Below are 18,699 nucleotides of genomic sequence, written 5' to 3' on the forward strand. Positions count from 1 at the left end.
ATTTAGGACTTGATTATTAGAGCATTAACATTTGTTAGAAAAACATTTAGAGAAATGCATTTACCAAATGCTAATGTTTTAATAAAATTAAAAAAAAAATTCAATGGGATCAATACTATTAAAAGGAAAGAAGTTTAAATAAATCTACTTAAAAAGTTGTTTGGACTTTTCATTTTTTTTTATTTTTTGGTCTTCCTTATATATTATATACTATCCCTATTTAATCTCACTTTGTTATTAGCAAAATAAATATTATTAATTGGGCTTTGGGCGTTTAACTTAAAAAGGATAATTTAACTGATACAACCCATTCAGAAAAGAAAATTATAAATCCAATTAACTTTTGTTACAGAAAAAAAAAATTAACCAAATTAACTTTAGATCCTTTTTTTACAAAATCCCAAATTATGAAAACCATTTTATACATAAATACATATAAATGTAACATTATTTAAATTGTATGGATTTCTAATAATAAAATATCTGTCACAAACTGATTTTTTTTAAAAAAAATTGATAATAATTTGATAGAAAATTAAAAAAGGAAAAAAATAATACTTTCTTCACTATTTTGGTAGATTGATAATTAATATATTTATAAATAAACTTAACAATATTTGTTAAAAGAAATTTCTTATACAAGTCAAATATATATTAATATATCAAAAATTTATAAAACAAAAAACAAATTATATTTTTTCAGTGGGTTAATAACGGTCTTTTTGATTTTCAAATACTTTTAATATATTCATTTTATTATATTCTATCCCACTATATATGAGTTACTAGATCTTACGGTTCAACTACAAGTCTGATTCGGATATGAAAACTCAATGAAAACATTGTACCGGACTGAAATAATAATAATAGAACGGCTTTTAAATATTTTAGATATCTAATAATAAATATAAATTTATTTAATATTTGAGTTTACGGTCACCAAAAAAATACCCGTGCTTCTTAAACGCGGGTCAAAATCTAGTTTAACATTAAAACGGTAAAAAAAATATGTTTTTTTTTGTCAACGTTTTTCCGTTCATTTAGCCTAGTGGGCTAGTTTACAAGGCTTCTACGTTACATTGAGATCCAATAAACATGAAATACATAAAGAAGCCTAACAGCTTAAGGCCCAAGATGAGGATCGGTTAATGCTTGCTGTCCATCCACGTGTCGGTTTATGAAGAAGCACGAGACACGTGCTGATACGTGTCTATCATGCGAGACGGTGAACACAACCGCCGTAGTTCTTCGCCGCCGGGAATGTTCTGAATCGAACCTCCATCGTTTGCTTCTCAACAACGTAAGATTCATGGATCTCTCCTCATGTAAACGGCAAGACCTCTTGTCTTCGACTTTCGCTCCAGCCTTTGCTTGTTTTTGGAAAGCCCCATCCACCGTAGATGATAACACAGAGGTAGATCGAAAAGCCAACAAAAGATTTTTTGCCAGACCATCTTCTATAGAAGATGCTGACTCTACTAAATCTTTGCTTAAGCCAATCGATATCAACCCAAATCCACAGCTTCCTCTATGCAAAGACACTTTAATTTAAGCTAATCAGCCTCACAAAGAGAGTAAAGATTGACTCTCGCAACAAAGGATTAAGTGCATATCCCTGGAGAAACAGAGCATCCAACACAAGCAAACAGGATGTAACAATTTATTGCGAAAGAGAAGATGGAAGAAAACACATATCGCCAACGCGAATTTATTAAAGTTCAACCACAAAACTGATAAAAGAAGAGAAGATGAAGAACGGATCAGTTTAGGGTTGAAATCACCACAAAAATCGCTTACGCGAAATTTAGATCCGCTGACGGAAAACAAAAAAAATCGATCCTTGGATCGAATATATTACAACAAAACATAGGAGCTAATCTCGAAACCTTCCCTCTGAATGATCTTGTATTGGTAAGAGGGAGAGGTCGAGAGAGAAAATCATCAAAGCTCGAACTTTTCCTTACTTCATGTTTTTCGATTTAAACAGAAATCTTTTGTACAAGTGTCTTTAGTAAAGTTGTTAGATGTTCATTCATCTCTGCCGTCGTGTTCCCCTACGTTGTAAAGTTGCTATGGACTAGCCTTGTTGATCCAACTGATGATAAAAAAAATCTCTTCTTCTTCTCAAATCACTCTTGTCAAATGGTGGTTTCTCCTTCTCTATACATTTCCAAGGTATTGGGAGGAGATTTTGTGATCAAGTTGGTTTGAGCAACAAAACAACAACAGAGAGAGTGTTGAATGATGCGCCATTGTTTTCAACCCAATAATCAAAAAGCAATGTGGCAATTAAGTACAGCAACAAAGTCAAAGGAGTGGTGGGAACTTACTGTTGATGTTAGTGCAATGAATATTGAGTTTTAAAAACTTAAGGAAAACAACTCTTTAAGATATTTATGTACCAATCCCAAAGTACTATATGAAGTAGTATAAGAAGTGTTACATGAACCGAAGCTATGTAGCTGACTTGAAAATTAGAATTTGAGTTGGCCAAAAGTTGAACTAGAGGTTACTTTGAAGCCAAACAACCAAAGAGTTACATTGATGAAAAAAATTCATCAAGGGATGAATTCCAAAAAGCTTTGAACAAGATTTAAAAATATTCTACAAGAAAAATTTGGGAATATTTTTTCGTTGGAAAGTTGGCTAGGGTGGTGAACCACAAACTCTACTGAATATAAATAGAGAGAGGCATGCACTTTGTTAGGTACCACTTCAAAAGAAAGATAAAAGCATAAGGTTTTGGGGTTTAATGTATGTGAACACAAAATATAAGGGCTATGGGTCATGAGAGGTTCTTGGATTGTGAATAGATCTTTGAATGTGTCAGGCTAGAGTCTTTCTTTGAGTGTGACATGTAAGTTAACTTGAAAGGGAGTTAGTAATACACTTTTTCTTTGTTAAGAAAAACCTTCTTTATTATTCTGTTATAATACTTGGTGACATAATAATACAGAGTACCCATCTTGCACTTTCAGTTGCTTCTTGTATTAGTCTAAGCGTAGAGTTGATATATGGGTACTTATTTTGTAGTTCAAAAGTACGGTTATGGTATGGAGAAAACAAAGATTAGTGTTCTGTTTCTGTATTAATATGTAGTTATGGTATGGAAAGGACAAAGATTAGTGTTCTGTTTTCTGTATTAATATTTACCAATGTTGTGTAATGTAAGCAAAAAAATCACTTCTCTACCTACTTCTGTCCCTCTCTTCTCATAAGATTTATGCACAAATAGTTCCTTTGTTTTTCTCTTTGTTAGCCAAGAACAAAACAGAATATGAAACAAACATGAAGATAATCTCAGATTAATACACATAAATCATACACACAACATACTTCCATTAAAAAAAGTCTTGGTGTCTTTTTTTTCTTGCTTATTCAAGCGTCTTGAGCGGATAAGAAGGCATTAAAGTCATCCCTAGCCTTACGCAATCGTGGGGTGATACAAGACCGCGGCGAAGTAGGGCAAGAAACCGAAGCCGAAGAAGGTGTGGAAAATCTCACACGGCGTTGCGGTGAAGTCTCAGCCGATCTCTGGTAATCTCTTATTGACGACCGTGAAGTCACCAGTTCTTGCACATATCTTCCTCCGTTATCTTGCATCAGGGCTGTCGTCGAGGCCCAGGAACCGCATTCGAATATCTCGACCGAGGAGCGTGTTGAAACAGTGGAGTTAGTGAAAGAAGATGTACTGATCATCTTCTTCTCCATCGAATCTTGGCGTTTCGACTTTTGTTTCCCGAAGCCAGGTAGAGACAAACAGAAGGCGTTACATTTGAAATCTTCTTCCTTGTAGAAGGTTTTGTCCGAGTAACGAGACTTCCTCGTAAAATGGGATGATTCTTGGGGGCTAAGTTTCTTCCGGATCCTCATCGGCTCAGGGAGCATAGGAAGCGGTACGGCTGAGTCTCTAGGCGGAGGCATGGCTGGAGGTAATACCATTCTGAAGCTGTCTTCTCTTTCCGAAGGACGGGAGAAAATAGGACCCGTTGTTTTCTCACCCTCTAGAATTGCCTTCTTCACCAAGAAATTAAGATTATAGTTAGGGTTACGGCAAGGGTTTTCTTCAGGGAAAACTGTGAAACCCTTCCACTCGTTATCTGAGCCATCATCAAATGCAAGCATTGCCGGAGGAGGCATACCTAAATTTTGATTTTTTGAGAGATAGATTTTGTAATTTGAAGTGAAAATATATGCAGAGGATAGATATTATAAGTAGTAGAATAAAAAAAAATTAAAGAAAGTGGGAAGCACGTCCAGGGCCGCGTGGTGATAGTAGTGACTTACATGTTTATAGGTCCTGTCTCTGTCTTATGATTTTGACATGTGGTTACTATCATGATTCATGTGTGTGTATAGATGCGAGGATCTTGTAATAGAATGAGGATTTAAGGAAAAAGAAAATATTTGATTTTTCAACTTTACGATGTTTGATGGAGACAGACAAAATGGTTTGCACGTATTTGTGACCTGATCCTTTGAGTTTTAAGTACATTTTGTGTGTGTGTGTGTGACCGCTGCTGAAAACTGAAGAGAGTTCATCTACGTCGAACCTACTCATAGAATGCCAAGACTTGGATTAAGCATAAAAGAAAATAAAACTTAATCCTTTTGAAATTAGAAATTAGAATTTATAATATGTTTAGGAGTTATCTAGATATGTTAATTAATAGGATTACGAGTTATCAGACACTATATAAGAAGATATCGAAATGTAACATAGCTAATAAGAGTTTAGAGAATGAGAACTTAAGTTTTGAGTTATTTTCTTATACTAATAATAAGAGAGTTTAAACTCAGAAGCTTATTAAACTCAGAAGCATAGCTCGAGAGTTCTATAAGAAGGAGATAAAGAATGTGAAGAGTACCTCTTTCTGGTTTGATTGTTGGTCGGAAGCGGGAGTTCTTTTTGATATATTTGGTGAAAGAGGGTTCATTGGTATGAGTGTTAGTTCGCATGCCACAGTGAATGATGTGATTATTCATCATAGGAGGAGGAGGCACAGAGTTCAGAGATACAATGATGTTGAAGACATTATTGATTCCACGAGAGAGTTGATAGCGGAGGGTGATGATGTTAGCCTATGGAAAAGAGGATCTGACTATCACACTATGTTCTCTACCTATGAGACTTGGGAGCTCATCAGGGTGGTACAACATAAGTGTGGTTGGGAGAAAATTGTTTGCTTTTCTCAAGTTACTCCTAAATACTCTTTTATCACATGGCTGGCGATGCATAATAGGCTCAGTACAATGGATCTGCGATGGAACATGGCTATACCACCTCAGTGTGCGCTCTGCAACAATCTGGTTGAAACTAGAAACTATTTGTTCTTCTCCTGTGAGTTCTCATCCTGGATTTGGCGCAACCTCACCAAAGGTATATCACACTCAAATCACATGTCTTGGAATGAGATCATTAGATTACTCTCTGGTTCACAGATGGATTTCAAGTCGCGGCTGTGTATCAGATATGCTATGCAGGCTGCTATCCATATGATCTGGTGTGAAAAAAACAAGCGCCTACATGGGAAGGCTCCTCGTTCAGCTTAAGTTCTCCATAAAATTCTGGATAAGAATGTGAGGAACCGACTTGCTTTGCTAAGGTCCACAGACAATAAGAGGCATGTAAGCCTTCTACAATTTTGGTTTGCCACTAGATTATCTTTGATTAGTTTTGATTCAGTCCACAACTTGTCAACTTGTCGTATCATAACAAAGAAGTTAGGTATGGACAAAAAAATATTTCTTTTGGTAAGGGTTTTGATACAAAATCCGTGTCCACGTTTTGTGGTATAATTTTAGTAACATGAGTCTATGTATTGTTGTATAGTTTTATGAAATCAAAACAGAGAGTTTGTCCACGTTATTTACTATGAACACATTAACATCGCATGTCCACACATTACTCATCACTCATCCACACATCAACCGTCCACAAATCACCCAACCACGCATCATTCGTCCACAAATCACCTATCCACATATTACCTCAGTGTCCATAAGTGTCGTTTCCATTAAGGGCAAAATTGTTCACAGTTTGTCGCTGGTTGTTCTGTCTAGTGTAGAGGCCGTTGCAGTATCCGTTGTTCTGTCTTACATCTGCCACGCCATTGGGAGCTTTCTTCGATTTCCATTGACGAAAACAATTTTTGGACCGTTACTAATCGGATGTTGATGAGCAGAGGATGGATTCATGACTGAGTCCTGAACCAAAATAAGAAAGAAAAGAATGTGAAAAGAGTACTATAGATAGAGACGAGGATTGTGCATAGATGTTTATTCATTTTGTGAGAAGGGTGTGAGGGATAGTCTTCTAACTAAAGGAGAGACGGACACTTTTTTGTCAAACCCTAGGTTCGCAAGTGTAATCGATATTCTTCATCGATATAGTGCTCTGTTCATAACATATACACAGACATCTAAAGATCATTTCAGATTTATCAAATATAGCATTTCACTGTTACATAAACAACAATTGTACATTTTTGTTTGTTTGTTTGTTTGGCACAAATTGTAGTCCGATTTATGCATTAGTTTCATGATATTAATGTGAGCTGGACATATATATACACAATAAATTTGTCAACAAAACATAGTACAGGATTCAACAGCAAACCAGAACGTGACATGTTTACACTGGACACTACAAAAAAAACAAAATTTTCATATTATCTAACCACTTCAACAAAATTACTGAAAATCCAATGTAGCTATTACAATTATTGTCCTTTAAAGATTAGAGTATAAAACTTAAAACGTTCAACCAATTAACCATCTCTTACTGAATCTAGGAAATTAGTTATAAGACTTTATTATATACTTAACTATATTGAATATGGATCATTTTTACAGAGAAAATGTGATGAGTAGATTTATTTAAAATTTGTGGAAACTACAGCTGACTTTGGAGTGACTTGGGAAACAGAAACAAAACACAGAACAGTTTTGCTTTTACAAGTTTTCAACTTCCTTTTGAGTACTTCTATTTCTCATCAATTTCAATGTTTTCAGTCAATTTTTGTTATTTAATTTAACTTTTAGTTTATCTCTCTGTGCAGCTGTGTTTCAATTAATTGCTTCATCATACAAAAACTACCTAATGTCAATACTATTTATATCACATATTATGCTTCTCTCTTATTTTCACACTGAATGATCAATTACTTTTAAACATTACTAATTTTCATTATTAAAAATAATTTATGCATTTATCATGGGTTAATTCTAATTTTACCACAATCTTGATACAATTTTTCAAATTTACCTTTTAAAGAATGATTATTTTCATAAATATTTTAAATTTGTGATGAAAAATATTAAACAAACCCTTTTAAATAATTTATAATTTTTATTTTTAATAATCCTACTATATAAAAGGGACTAAATTCAAGGCTTTTGAGGCTATCCACCTCAGCCAAAATATTCTCATCCAAAAAGAATTAAAAATAAATGTCATTTAGAAGATAATTAATTAATATAAAACTTTTGATATTTCTAAAAATTTTAAATTTGTAACTGCTAATTTATTAATAGAATCATATATCTATATTGAATTATGTTCTATTTTTAATCGTTACTTTAAGAGTAAATAAATTATTAATTTATAATATATATATAGTTTATAACTTTATATTGTAGTTATAAATAAAGAGAAAATAACCGGGAAAGGTGAAGAAGCTCATATAAAATTATGTAATTAAAATGGTAAAATGGTGAATATGATGAAGTGAATCTAAAAAAATTTGTTGTACAAATTATGGTGCTTTCTTCGTCCACTATAATGATTTAAAATAATATATATTCATATAAATAAGTCAATATTTGTTGTTTTTTCTTTGTAAGATGTTAAGATTATCATTTTCTGAAAGGTTACACTGATCCAAAGAGATTAGTTTGTGGAGCTAACCAAACGAGGATTATAGTGTTTACTTTGGAAAAAGTAATAGGTTGAACGATAGATGGCGTGCGTGTTTTTTCACATGGAAATCTGCACATATATTAAAATTGTAAGATTTGAATCATAGAGAAAATATAGTGTATATGACTGAAGTTGATTCATTCTGAAACTAAAAATGGCTAAAATTCTTCTTTGTCAAAATGCATAGATGTGAATCTTATATGAATAGAGTTCTCAATTGCTTATAGCAGTGTAATAAATTCCGTGTGTAAAGGAAAAAAAATGTTAAATAAGTGAAAACAAAAATTATGATTTTTTTCTTGTGCCTATAGGCTCTTCGCAATTTGAAGAAGAAAGAACATATTGTGTGAAAATCTTTGGCTCGGTCAAATTTTATCGAGTTGTTTATAAAACTGTTGTTATATGATTCATGTAAATTTTCAGTGTTGATTTAAAAGCCCAAGAAAACCCAGCTATACTGACTTTTTGATTTTTTTCTGTGATTTAAATTTAAAAAAAATAAAATTTTCGATAAGTTATGTAAACTCAGAACAAGTATTTAACTTTAGAAACCATTTACATGTTTCAAACTTATAATATATACATATATAATGTTTAAAATTATGTATATAAAACCTGTATAAAATGTGCTTAAATATGTTTCTCTTCTTTAATGTGTTAATTGTACTATATATAACATTATTTTAAAATTTCAAAAAGTTTATGTCACATTCAAAAACTATCAATAAAAAATATAATTCTCCATCTACAACCAGAAAAAAGAAAAACTATAAACATATAAATTTAAATTAAGAAAAACTAACATTGGAAAAACAAAAAATTAATGTAAAAGAAACAAACCGACAAATAATATTATAAATAAAATAAATTTATAAGACACAATCCGCGCGAAGCGCGGAAAAAATCTCTAGTCATGTATAAAAGTTGTTAAACTCAACACTACCCCTTAAATACTAAACCCTGTACAATAATAACTAACCCTTAAATTTAAGGAAAATTTTAATGTTTACCACATTGTTGATACCATTATTCATGTTTATCTCCATTAAAGGAATCTTTTCACAAATACCTTCTTCATTAATAGGCAAAAAATTCTTATAAGTTATATACATGCTTTATATATATACAAAATAAATAATTAAATAAATAAATAAATCTTTTTTATAGTTTTCAAAATATACCTTCTTCATTAAGAGGAAAAAAAATTATTATAGGTTATACCCTTGCTTTATATATATATAAACAATATAGTTTTCAAAATATACATTTTCAAATTTGAATTTGTTTCGAAATTTTTTTATTTTTTTCAAGTTTTCATGTTGAAATACGAAAAATTATTTTTGAATCTATTTTTATAAAAAAATTCAAAAATTTTAAGTATTTATTTATATATTTATTAGAATCATAAACTCTACATTCCAAAATCCTACCCAATCGCTCAACTCTAAACGCTAAGTCTAGATTAGTTAACTCTAAGGTTATAAGTGTCTTTTTACCTATTTAAAAATGAGAGTAAAAGTGATTAAGGTAAACATAAAAAATAGTATTCGGAATATGATAATTTTGGCAATTTTCCTAAACTTAAATGTTAAAATATACTGAATACATTTTTGGAAAAATGGTAGTTAACTTATGATATTTCAAACAATTATCTTTATTATGTGAAAAAATTGAACAAAGATAAGAGTCAAAGAAAATAGTATCAAAAGATTTAGCGAACAATATTACCATACCAATTTTCTTATAAAAACATAAAGAAAAAATAATTTATATAACTACAGTATTTTTGGATACCACATTTCAAAATTCCAATAAAAATAAAATTTTAAAAATCATACAATTTACATGTTAGTTTTCTCTTTTTTTTTGTAACTACATGTTAGTTTTCTCTTTTCTTACCTTTTTTATGGACACATGTTAGTTTTCTCTTTTCTTACCTTTTTTATGGACAGTTGCAAATTAAATTGATGGGAAAATAATGTGTTTATTTTCATACCTACAAGATCAGTAGTAATGAGGTGAACTTTTTTTTTTGAAAAAAAAGGGTTAAACGCAAGTTTATTAAAGAACAAGACCTAACCCATGGGTGTGAGGTGCAGTCCACGACATGCCATCTCTCGGGTATTCATACAGACGGATCTACAGCCGTGGTGAGGAAAACAATGTTACTTAATTTGCTATCGAAACTGGTATGTTTTTGCATTCAGAGCCCATCAATTACCACTGAACCACGAGAGGTCCCGCTTGTAATGAAGTAAACTTATATAATATGATCTAGAAAATACATGCATAGATAGATGTTGAGGGGGATCTTATCACCGGATCCAATATTGCAAGATGCGACAATGAGATTGTAGCCATGAAGAGAGAATAAGATAAGACTGGTCTCGTTCAAAGGGATCAAGCCGTGGAAGCTGACATATATTTTTTGCATACAAAGAGCTCTCGTAACAACGACAATGAGAAGTATATAGAAGAATGTGACTGAAATTGAAGTATTGATCTATTTCTTCAGAAAAAAAAAACTTGAGTATTTTTAAATTTTATATAAACCTTTTTATATTGTAATAAATAGTAATATTTTATAAAAGTTTTTTAAGGTAAAAAACTATTCAAATTTATATGAAAATATTTCAAGAGTTTAATACAATATCAAAAACCATAGAACCAATAGCCCAAAAAGTCCAAACTGTATAATGCACTAAAATTTTTAGTTTGGGAACAATATATATATATATATATTTTTTTTTATTAAAATAAATTCATTCTAAAATTCTACCAGATTCAGAACAATAAGTAAGATTTTAATACAAAAGCAAAAAGGTTTCGTGGTGTAGTTGGTTATCACGTCAGTCTAACACACTGAAGGTCTCCAGTTCAAACCTGGACGAAGCCAATAAATATTTTTGTATTATGTTACGTTGATTTTGTGTAATACTAGGACTTCGGAACAAGAAGAATCGTCATATATGGTCTCCAAAAGTCAACCTGGTGGTCCTCTATAACTTGTTGAAAGATGAATTTCTTACAGTTTATAACTTCATTATTACATGTGGTCAGAAATAACTGAAAGAATTGTACTAAGAAAACCAATCTCAAACCAACACTACTCACAAAGACTTAATTCAGCAAAAGCATGTCTTAGCTACTCACAAGGTTTTACAAAAAATGCTTCATGAGAGATGGAACTACTTGGAATTGACATCGTTGAGTCCCTGTGAGGAAGGAGCAACAAAAAAAGCTCAAAGACTTGGACGATACAAAACTCAAAATGGTAAAACTGTGTCGAAAAACATTGGTTACAAAACTTACCAGACGTTTAAATGACTTATTGTTCATGGATCTTGTTTTCTCCAATGGCTTAGCTTGATCTAGAGCCTGAGAGACAACAAGGTTTTAGCAACAGGAAACTAGAACGTAGTGAAACCTCTTTCGGCAGTTGAAGAGAAAGGAAAAGATAAATCAGGCTTGGTGTGTGTTTTACCTGAATCATAGATTCCACACGACGTCGCATCCTGGTATGCATAAATCCCTCTGAGCACTGTATATAAAAACAAAACACAAACTCTCTTTTAACTATGGCAGAGAGAGAGAGAGAGAGAGAGAGATTGTAGTGAAAAGGAAAGAAAGATGAACCTTGACGTGGTAACTAACATAAGCATGAAAGGTTGACAAGTTCCAGACAGTACGATCGAGCTTTTCCCCCTCCACATGCCGAGGCATAATGACTAATAAATCAAATGTTTAGTAGTTTCTTTCAGCTTTGGTAATATGAATGCAAAAAAAAAGACTAGTAAAAGACCACATACCAAAAGTTACAAAACCGGCATTAGCCGACAGTGTTTCTTTAGGAGCTCCTTCCAGCTCCTGGGGTGCGGTTGGAGACCACGAACAAGAAGGAGCACTACTCAGAGAAGCCGCACGCCTCGCCTCTACAAATTGCTATACGATGAAGATATCAAAAAGTTACACTTGTTCCAACATTTAAAAATCTTTTTGATCATTTGTGTTTACCTTTAGGAAGGACGTCGCTAGAATTGTATCTACAGAGTCTTTAAACCTCATAGGAAAAGCCACCGTCACTTTATCCGCCTAAGTTCAATTCTCTATCACTCTACATTCTTACTTAACATTAAACGCTTAATAGATTAGACATACCTGAGGCACAAGGAAAAATGTTTCGTTAGGTCTATGCATAATTGCTACGAGCCTATCCAGCTCAGGAGCAACCGTCCTTGAAGCTAAATGTCTGAGGATGATTTTCAACGGCGCACCCATCACCACCTCTCTAATGGAAGCTAGCTTCGTTAACAACGAGTTTCTGTACGCTGCAAAGACATAGACACTTCCCATTAGAGAATGTAAACAAAGATCCCAATCAAAAAATCATTCAAGGATCTTTTTATAACCTTCGTCTGGGCGAAGTTTGGAGAAATTAAGCTTGAGGGTAAGACTAAAACCATCTCTAGGAGGATCAAGGATCTGAAAGCCAGTCCCGTAAGCGGTTTTAATAGCTTCTATAGCTCCCAGTGGAAGTCCATCAAAGGACATTGCTTCAGGTGGTGGGTTTGGTAACGAAACCGAAAGCAACAAGATGCTTGGGTTCTTCATTGTCACCTATCAACACTCACAACATCAGAAGCTTGAAAAACAAGAGTGTACAAATGAATCTCAGAGTCACCTGAACATGGTAGCGAACATCATCGAACTCGATCCATTGGTAATCTAGCTCCACTGCTTTATCAAGACTGAGGACAAAAAAAACAATAATCAGACAGCTACGAAAGCTATAAAAACCAAACCTTTCTTACAAAACACAGTTCAGTTCTTGAGGAAAGGTTTCAGATTTCTTGATAGAATCAACCAACGGAACAAACCCACATTCCAGAATCGAAGAGGGTCTCTAATCTTAGAGCTAGGCATTGGATTAAGGATGGGATGACTCACTTCTGAGCACGCGTCAACAGCGTCTGAAGGAGGAACCTTGAATGCGACTGCAACATCATCGATGACACTAGAATTGAATCCTAGGGTAACCTTACGAGTCCCTGGATTCTCCAACGGGATCTAATCGGTGGAGAAGAAGAAGAAGAGCCACGTGGGAGACAACAGAGACGACCGAGATTCTCTGTCCCAACTTGAACGTTTCTTCGATAGACTTTTTGGATTCTCAGCGCTGCAAAACGATGACGTTTTGTGTTTTAGTCTTTTATTGAATTTAATTGGTCCAAATTCGTATATTGGGCCTATTGTTAACAATGCATACATAAGCCTAGCCCAGCCTGGTTAGTATAGAATGTATGAGCTTTAACATTCAAAATACTTTATTGGATGTTGTTTTGATTCTAGAAAATTTGCTTTTTTAGATTAATTCAATTCCCGGATCCTCTTCTTGCAAGAGTGATGCGAGTAAGGTATGATCACCAAAGCTCGCAAGCTAGCGATAACTACAAAATCTCAATCTTATTTTTGGACGAGTTTGATGGCAGCTAGGTATTTACTAAGGTTAGAGATCAATCATAAAGTACACTCATGACACTAGATATGTGTTTGGGAGGATCTTTGGATTCCTTCAATCCATGTTAGTCTAGCTCGGTCAATTGTCCTGGTGGTAGATCCACGTATGATGGTGAGCGAGTTAAGTCATGGTTCTCCAAAAAAGTGGAATGTTGATGATGGAAAACATTATTGTTCAAGAAGACATACCTCTCATTCGGAGTATGGCAATAAAACAATCTAATGGATATGATATGTACAGATAAAATTATATAAAGAATGAGATGTACACGGTTAAATACGGATATTGGAATACAAGAAACATTTGTTTACAAATAACAAGAAATTATAGTTTAAGAGCCGAGTATCACTAAGTTAAAAGCTTATGCTTAGAAATTAAATGCTCCACCTAAAATCTGTCATCTTATATGGCAGTTGGCGTCTGGTTATGTTGCTGTTACAGGGAATTTAACACGGTGTCATATGCGTTGCGGTAATCATTGTCCTAGATGTGGAAAATCCGATGAATCAGTCAATCATGCCATTTTGGATTGCCCACCTGCCTTGCCATTTTCCCAACAATGAGCGTTTACACCAACTTGGATTATTTGTTCTTGAGAAAGAACAAAATGGAAGATTCAAAGCTAAATAAAAACCTCTATCCATGTATTCTTTGGTACCTATGGAAAGCTCGTAACGACAAACTATTCTGAGGAATCACACGGGATCTACTTGAGTTGATTAGACACGCGAAAAGTGAATACCATGCATGGTTTGATGCAAACGCAAATACCTCAGTCGAGACTCAAACAGTACACCAAACAAGGAATATATAAGTCCTAAGCTTACAGAATATTTGTTTGGTAGATGGATCACGGACTGCTGAAGCGCAGTATAATAGATATGTTTGGCTATGGATGGATGGATGAAGAAATAAACAACTATTAGAGTTGATAAACAAAGAAAATCATATGTCTTCTTTGCACTCAGAACTGGAGACGTTAATTTTTGGCAATGGACACCATGCTTAAATACACGAATTGCCAACATTTAGGACATAATGCAAGGATATCATATCGATTTCTGAACTTCAAGATTTTCCATATACCAAGAGAGTAGAATCAGATATCAGATGTTTTAGCTAGGATAGATCGTATTTTTCATCCCAATTTAATTTTTATTGGTTGTTCTATTGATGTCTGGATTCCCAGACCACCTCTAGTTTGAGTAATATAATAGTTTATTGATGTAAAAAAATCTTTTTTTTTCATTGTTGGAACATTTTTTAATATATATCCTTTTGGTGTTTACAATGGATGTTAAAATAGGTAAATCCGACCCATTTAAACTCACTCCATGTAACACTCATCCCATTTAGAACTTATACACGTTTACACTTATATAAAATAAGGTCTAATAGGAATGCCCAGCTTTTAACATTGATTTAATTTATTAGAGGTGGTCCAACAAAGGATAATATAGCAAAATAATTTTTGGGTAGAACACTCGAAACAAATGTAACAACAAAAGCATTAAAAACAGTAAAACAATACCAGTAAGTACCATCAAACACTCGTATAGAATACCCCAAAAGAGAGAAAGGAGATCTTATGCAGAGCGAACATAATCATGAAAGGGATGAAGACCCATTAGATTTACAAGTAGAAACTCAGACGAAAGTCCTAGTCTTGACGGTAATGACATGATTTAACCAAATCGTACCACCGCATGCTAGTAAATGTGAGCAGCATTATTACTTCCAACTACATTACCTCCAAAACGTTTTATGAAACCTGAAAGAAGGATGAAGACCAAAATCTTAATCTGAACTTAAGGAATAATGAAATTCCACGAGTTAGAATTCTGAGAACTGCAAGCTCTACTATTATCCACATTAGCGGCTTGAGAAAATACAACATGATTCAAAATCCGACTGCAACTGATGAATCCCAACACCCATTCAGACCAATGACAACCCAATATACACTGAGGCACTGTTGTGACTACAATAACAAAACCACATTGTTGATCTTCTGATCCGGAAGCTGACTGTTGAGACCTACAAATTATACACCGATCCATTAAAACCTAATTAGACCCATTTAAGTTTTTTTTTTAAAAATTATACTTTTCTTGTTTTTATTCTATTATAAAAAGATTTATAATACAAATAATTTCTTTTTCAAAAAATCATATTTTTATAAAAGCATTATATAATTTAATTAAAATAAAATAAATGATTTATCAACTCTCCAACTCCAACTTGAATGCTTAAGAAGTCTTTTTCACCTGTTTTCCAATCTCTACTCCTACAAAATTCAACCATTATGTAATTCAATAGTTGCATAATCAGAAAAAATGAGCATTAGAATAAAAAAGTTAGTAACTAAAAAAACAACAATTTTTGTTCTCATTATATTTTTCAAACTTAACCAAAGAGAGTTTAAATAATGTATCATGGTAAACTTAAATCTTCTAATATTGAAGATCCAACTCCTGAATACTTGCAGTCTTCCTATTATCTTCATTTCTCAAACATCTTCTACAGTACCTACAATCCAATGTATGAATTAGTTTAAAAACACTTGACTATACAAAGTTTTTTATGAAATTTAACTTTCACATTCTGAAAATTCACGTTTCCAATTACGAGTACAAAGCAAAGCTTGAACGTTCTTGGGAAGCAAGTAGTTTCCGTAAGGAATAAACACCAGAGATCCAATGCTAAAAGTTGATTCTAATGCGACTGTAGTAATTGTGATCTAAATATATTACGCACGATAGTCAATAAATCACCAAATCTAAGTTGGTTAACCTTCTAGTAGCTTACAACATAAAAATTAGGGAAATACTTTCTATCTAGCCTTATCGCATCCAAACACACATCTAAATGTCTTTTTGTATTTCCCATAGTACTTCTAAAACTTTTTTGGAGTCCAAAGAGATCCTAATATATTATAACGCAAGTTAGAAGAAGCAAGCAAAGACAAACATGTGGATGCAAAATTTGAGTAAAATGTTTAATATTTACATTTTCTAAATCATCGTCAAGAGGAGATTCAGTAACTAAATCATGTGGAGTTGGTGCAGATGAAATACTTGAAGAACTGTCCCAAGTTCTAGCATGATATTCTTTATAAAGTGCAGTCAAATTAATCCTAAGTTCTTCAGTTTTTAAGCTAAAAGTACAAGGATCCACTCTCTCATAAGCTTTTCAAGCACTTCCAACTTCATTTTTGGATATGAGATTGCTTGCATAGCCAAAATAATGATGTAATCTTCTCAATACTTAATAAGCTACTTATCCCTAGCCATTTACTTCACATTATAATCACCACACAAATTTTTTCAACAATAACTCAATCCTCCAAACTTGTATGAAGTACACACAAGATATGAGATACTTAGATCTTGAGAATGAGTGGTAATAATATTGAAAGGTCCATACCAGCAACTCATTTATTTTTTTGTCCAAGATTTCATTCATCTTGTGAAGTCAGTAATTTGTCATTTCTATCAAAAGCCTCCAAGTTTTTCAATGCTTTCCTAAAATCAATGACCTATCAAGCATTTAATATGTAGAATTTCATCTAGTAGGAACATCAAATGATAAATCAACTCTATTTTTAATCCCCATTCGTTTTACACATGCTGCAAATGCTTTAATTTTTGTCTAAAAATGATTTCACATATCTAACACTTTCTCTGATGTCATGCAAATTTTTTTTTTGCTAATTCTAAACCTTATTTCACATGCAAAAACTTGTCATCACATAACAAGCCACAACCATTCAAATCTGAAACTTTTCCTTTGAGCATTCACTGCATATTATCATTATTGGTAGAATTTTTCGAAATAGTAGAGACTTCAAATCACAAAAAACATTACTATATAAGTTCCAGCTGTCATCTATAAGGAGCTGTTAGTGGGAGTTAGATTTATGATGATTGTTAGAATTTATAGAATCTAGTGTTATTGGGTTACACAATTTCACATTCTCATTAAAATCTAGTGTTATTGGTTTCATGATTTAGTAATTCTATACACAATCTTTTGTTATTCAAAAAGTCTAGATTTTAATGATTCTTTAAATCTATTAAAGTTGGTGTTATTGGGAGTTGTATTCTTCACCATTTAACTCATAATGCAAGATTTTGAGAATACTACTTAGGGGGTGTTAGTGGGAGTAAGATTTATATAGAGTTTGTTGATTTTAAAAGTTGAAAGATTTGTTAAATTTGGAAAGAGTTGTAGAGAGTTTTGTATATTGTAAAATTCTATGAAAATACATTGATATAATGATTCTAAGAATCTAAGGTATATAAGTAGTATTCTCAAAATCTTATGTTATGAGTTAAATGGTGAAGAATACAACTCCCAATAACACCAACTTTAATAGATTTAAAGAATCATTAAAATCTAGACTTTTTGAATAACAAAAGATTGTGTATAGAATTACTAAATCATGAAACCAATAACATTAGATTTTAATGAGAATGTGAGAATGTGTAAACCAATAACACTAGATTCTATAAATTCTAACAATCATCATAAATCTAACTCCCACTAACACCCCCAAAAGAAACTCTATAACTTCAAATATAGAGTTTTTTGCTCTCCAAAAAGGAACTTCAAAACTTCAAATTTGAAGTTTTGAAGAGCGAAACTCCAAATATAGAGTTTCACTTTTCAAAACTTCAAATTTGAAGTTTCATCTTTTTATTTGCATTTTGGTCCTTACAATTATACATCATATTTATAATTCTTAAATATTTTTTTTTTGTTTATTGTTTTAATCCTTAAAACTTTTATATCTCATAAATATTTCAAATTTGTTATATAAACTTAAGTTTTACACATGAAATTAAATAAAAAAAATTAAAACAAGATTTATAATATTTTAAAACTAGAATTAAACAACAAGAATATTACAAAAAACCATAATAAAAACTTATTAAAAAGACACATGAAGACATAATTATTACTCAAATTTAAATATTATAACAACACTAATAGTCTGGTAAATTTGCTCCGGAACCTCCAAAATATTGTTCAACAAATTTTGTGTAACCGAAGATGATTGTTGTTGTTGCTCTTGACGCATTTTTCGTATGATTCTTTCTTGTTCAGATCGAATGTATTCACGAATATTAACGTCATCGATAGAAGCTAAGTTTTTTAGCAATATTTTATTTTCCTCTTTTATTTCTTTAAAAGCTAACTTTTTTACTTCATTTTGCAGTCGTAATTCAATCATCTCATGACCTTTTTCCCTGCTTTT

At 32.4% G+C, this 18,699-nt stretch overlaps 3 protein-coding genes and 1 non-coding gene across 5 annotated transcripts; 2 read left to right on the forward strand and 2 right to left on the reverse strand.

Annotated features, from left to right (window-relative positions):
* Positions 1 to 1,013: 1,013 nt before the first annotated feature.
* LOC103828796 lies at positions 1,014 to 4,796 on the reverse strand. Its single transcript, XM_033275838.1, has one exon. The coding sequence runs from the start codon at positions 4,138 to 4,140 to the stop codon at positions 3,379 to 3,381; it is 762 nt and encodes a 253-aa protein (XP_033131729.1). The 5' UTR covers positions 4,141 to 4,796; the 3' UTR covers positions 1,014 to 3,378.
* Positions 4,797 to 4,941: 145 nt separating this feature from the next.
* On the forward strand, positions 4,942 to 5,553 carry LOC103828897. Its single transcript, XM_009104536.1, has one exon. It carries the CDS (start codon positions 4,942 to 4,944, stop codon positions 5,551 to 5,553), a length of 612 nt encoding a protein of 203 aa, XP_009102784.1.
* Positions 5,554 to 10,743: 5,190 nt separating this feature from the next.
* On the forward strand, positions 10,744 to 10,817 carry TRNAV-AAC. The gene has a single exon. It is a non-coding gene; the product is annotated as a tRNA-Val (tRNA).
* A 72-nt stretch (positions 10,818 to 10,889) lies between these two features.
* On the reverse strand, positions 10,890 to 13,153 carry LOC103828797 (actin-related protein 2/3 complex subunit 2A). 2 transcript variants are annotated; one of them, XM_009104436.3, is made up of 10 exons: positions 12,869 to 13,120; positions 12,603 to 12,669; positions 12,331 to 12,538; positions 12,080 to 12,249; positions 11,936 to 12,013; positions 11,731 to 11,863; positions 11,558 to 11,649; positions 11,406 to 11,462; positions 11,234 to 11,299; positions 10,890 to 11,136 (listed from the first exon to the last, which is right to left on the reverse strand). In XM_009104436.3, the coding sequence occupies exons 1-10, from the start codon at positions 12,925 to 12,927 to the stop codon at positions 11,110 to 11,112; spliced, it is 957 nt and encodes a 318-aa protein (XP_009102684.1). In that variant the 5' UTR covers positions 12,928 to 13,120; the 3' UTR covers positions 10,890 to 11,109. The 2 variants fall into 2 exon arrangements, with proteins under 2 accessions (XP_009102684.1, XP_033131559.1); XM_033275668.1 differs by lacking the exon at positions 11,936 to 12,013 and having other exon boundaries at positions 12,869 to 13,153.
* Between the last annotated feature and the right edge of the window lie 5,546 nt (positions 13,154 to 18,699).

Source organism: Brassica rapa, chromosome A07 (assembly GCF_000309985.2).
Source record: "Brassica rapa cultivar Chiifu-401-42 chromosome A07, CAAS_Brap_v3.01, whole genome shotgun sequence".
Taxonomy (NCBI): Eukaryota; Viridiplantae; Streptophyta; class Magnoliopsida; order Brassicales; family Brassicaceae; genus Brassica; species Brassica rapa.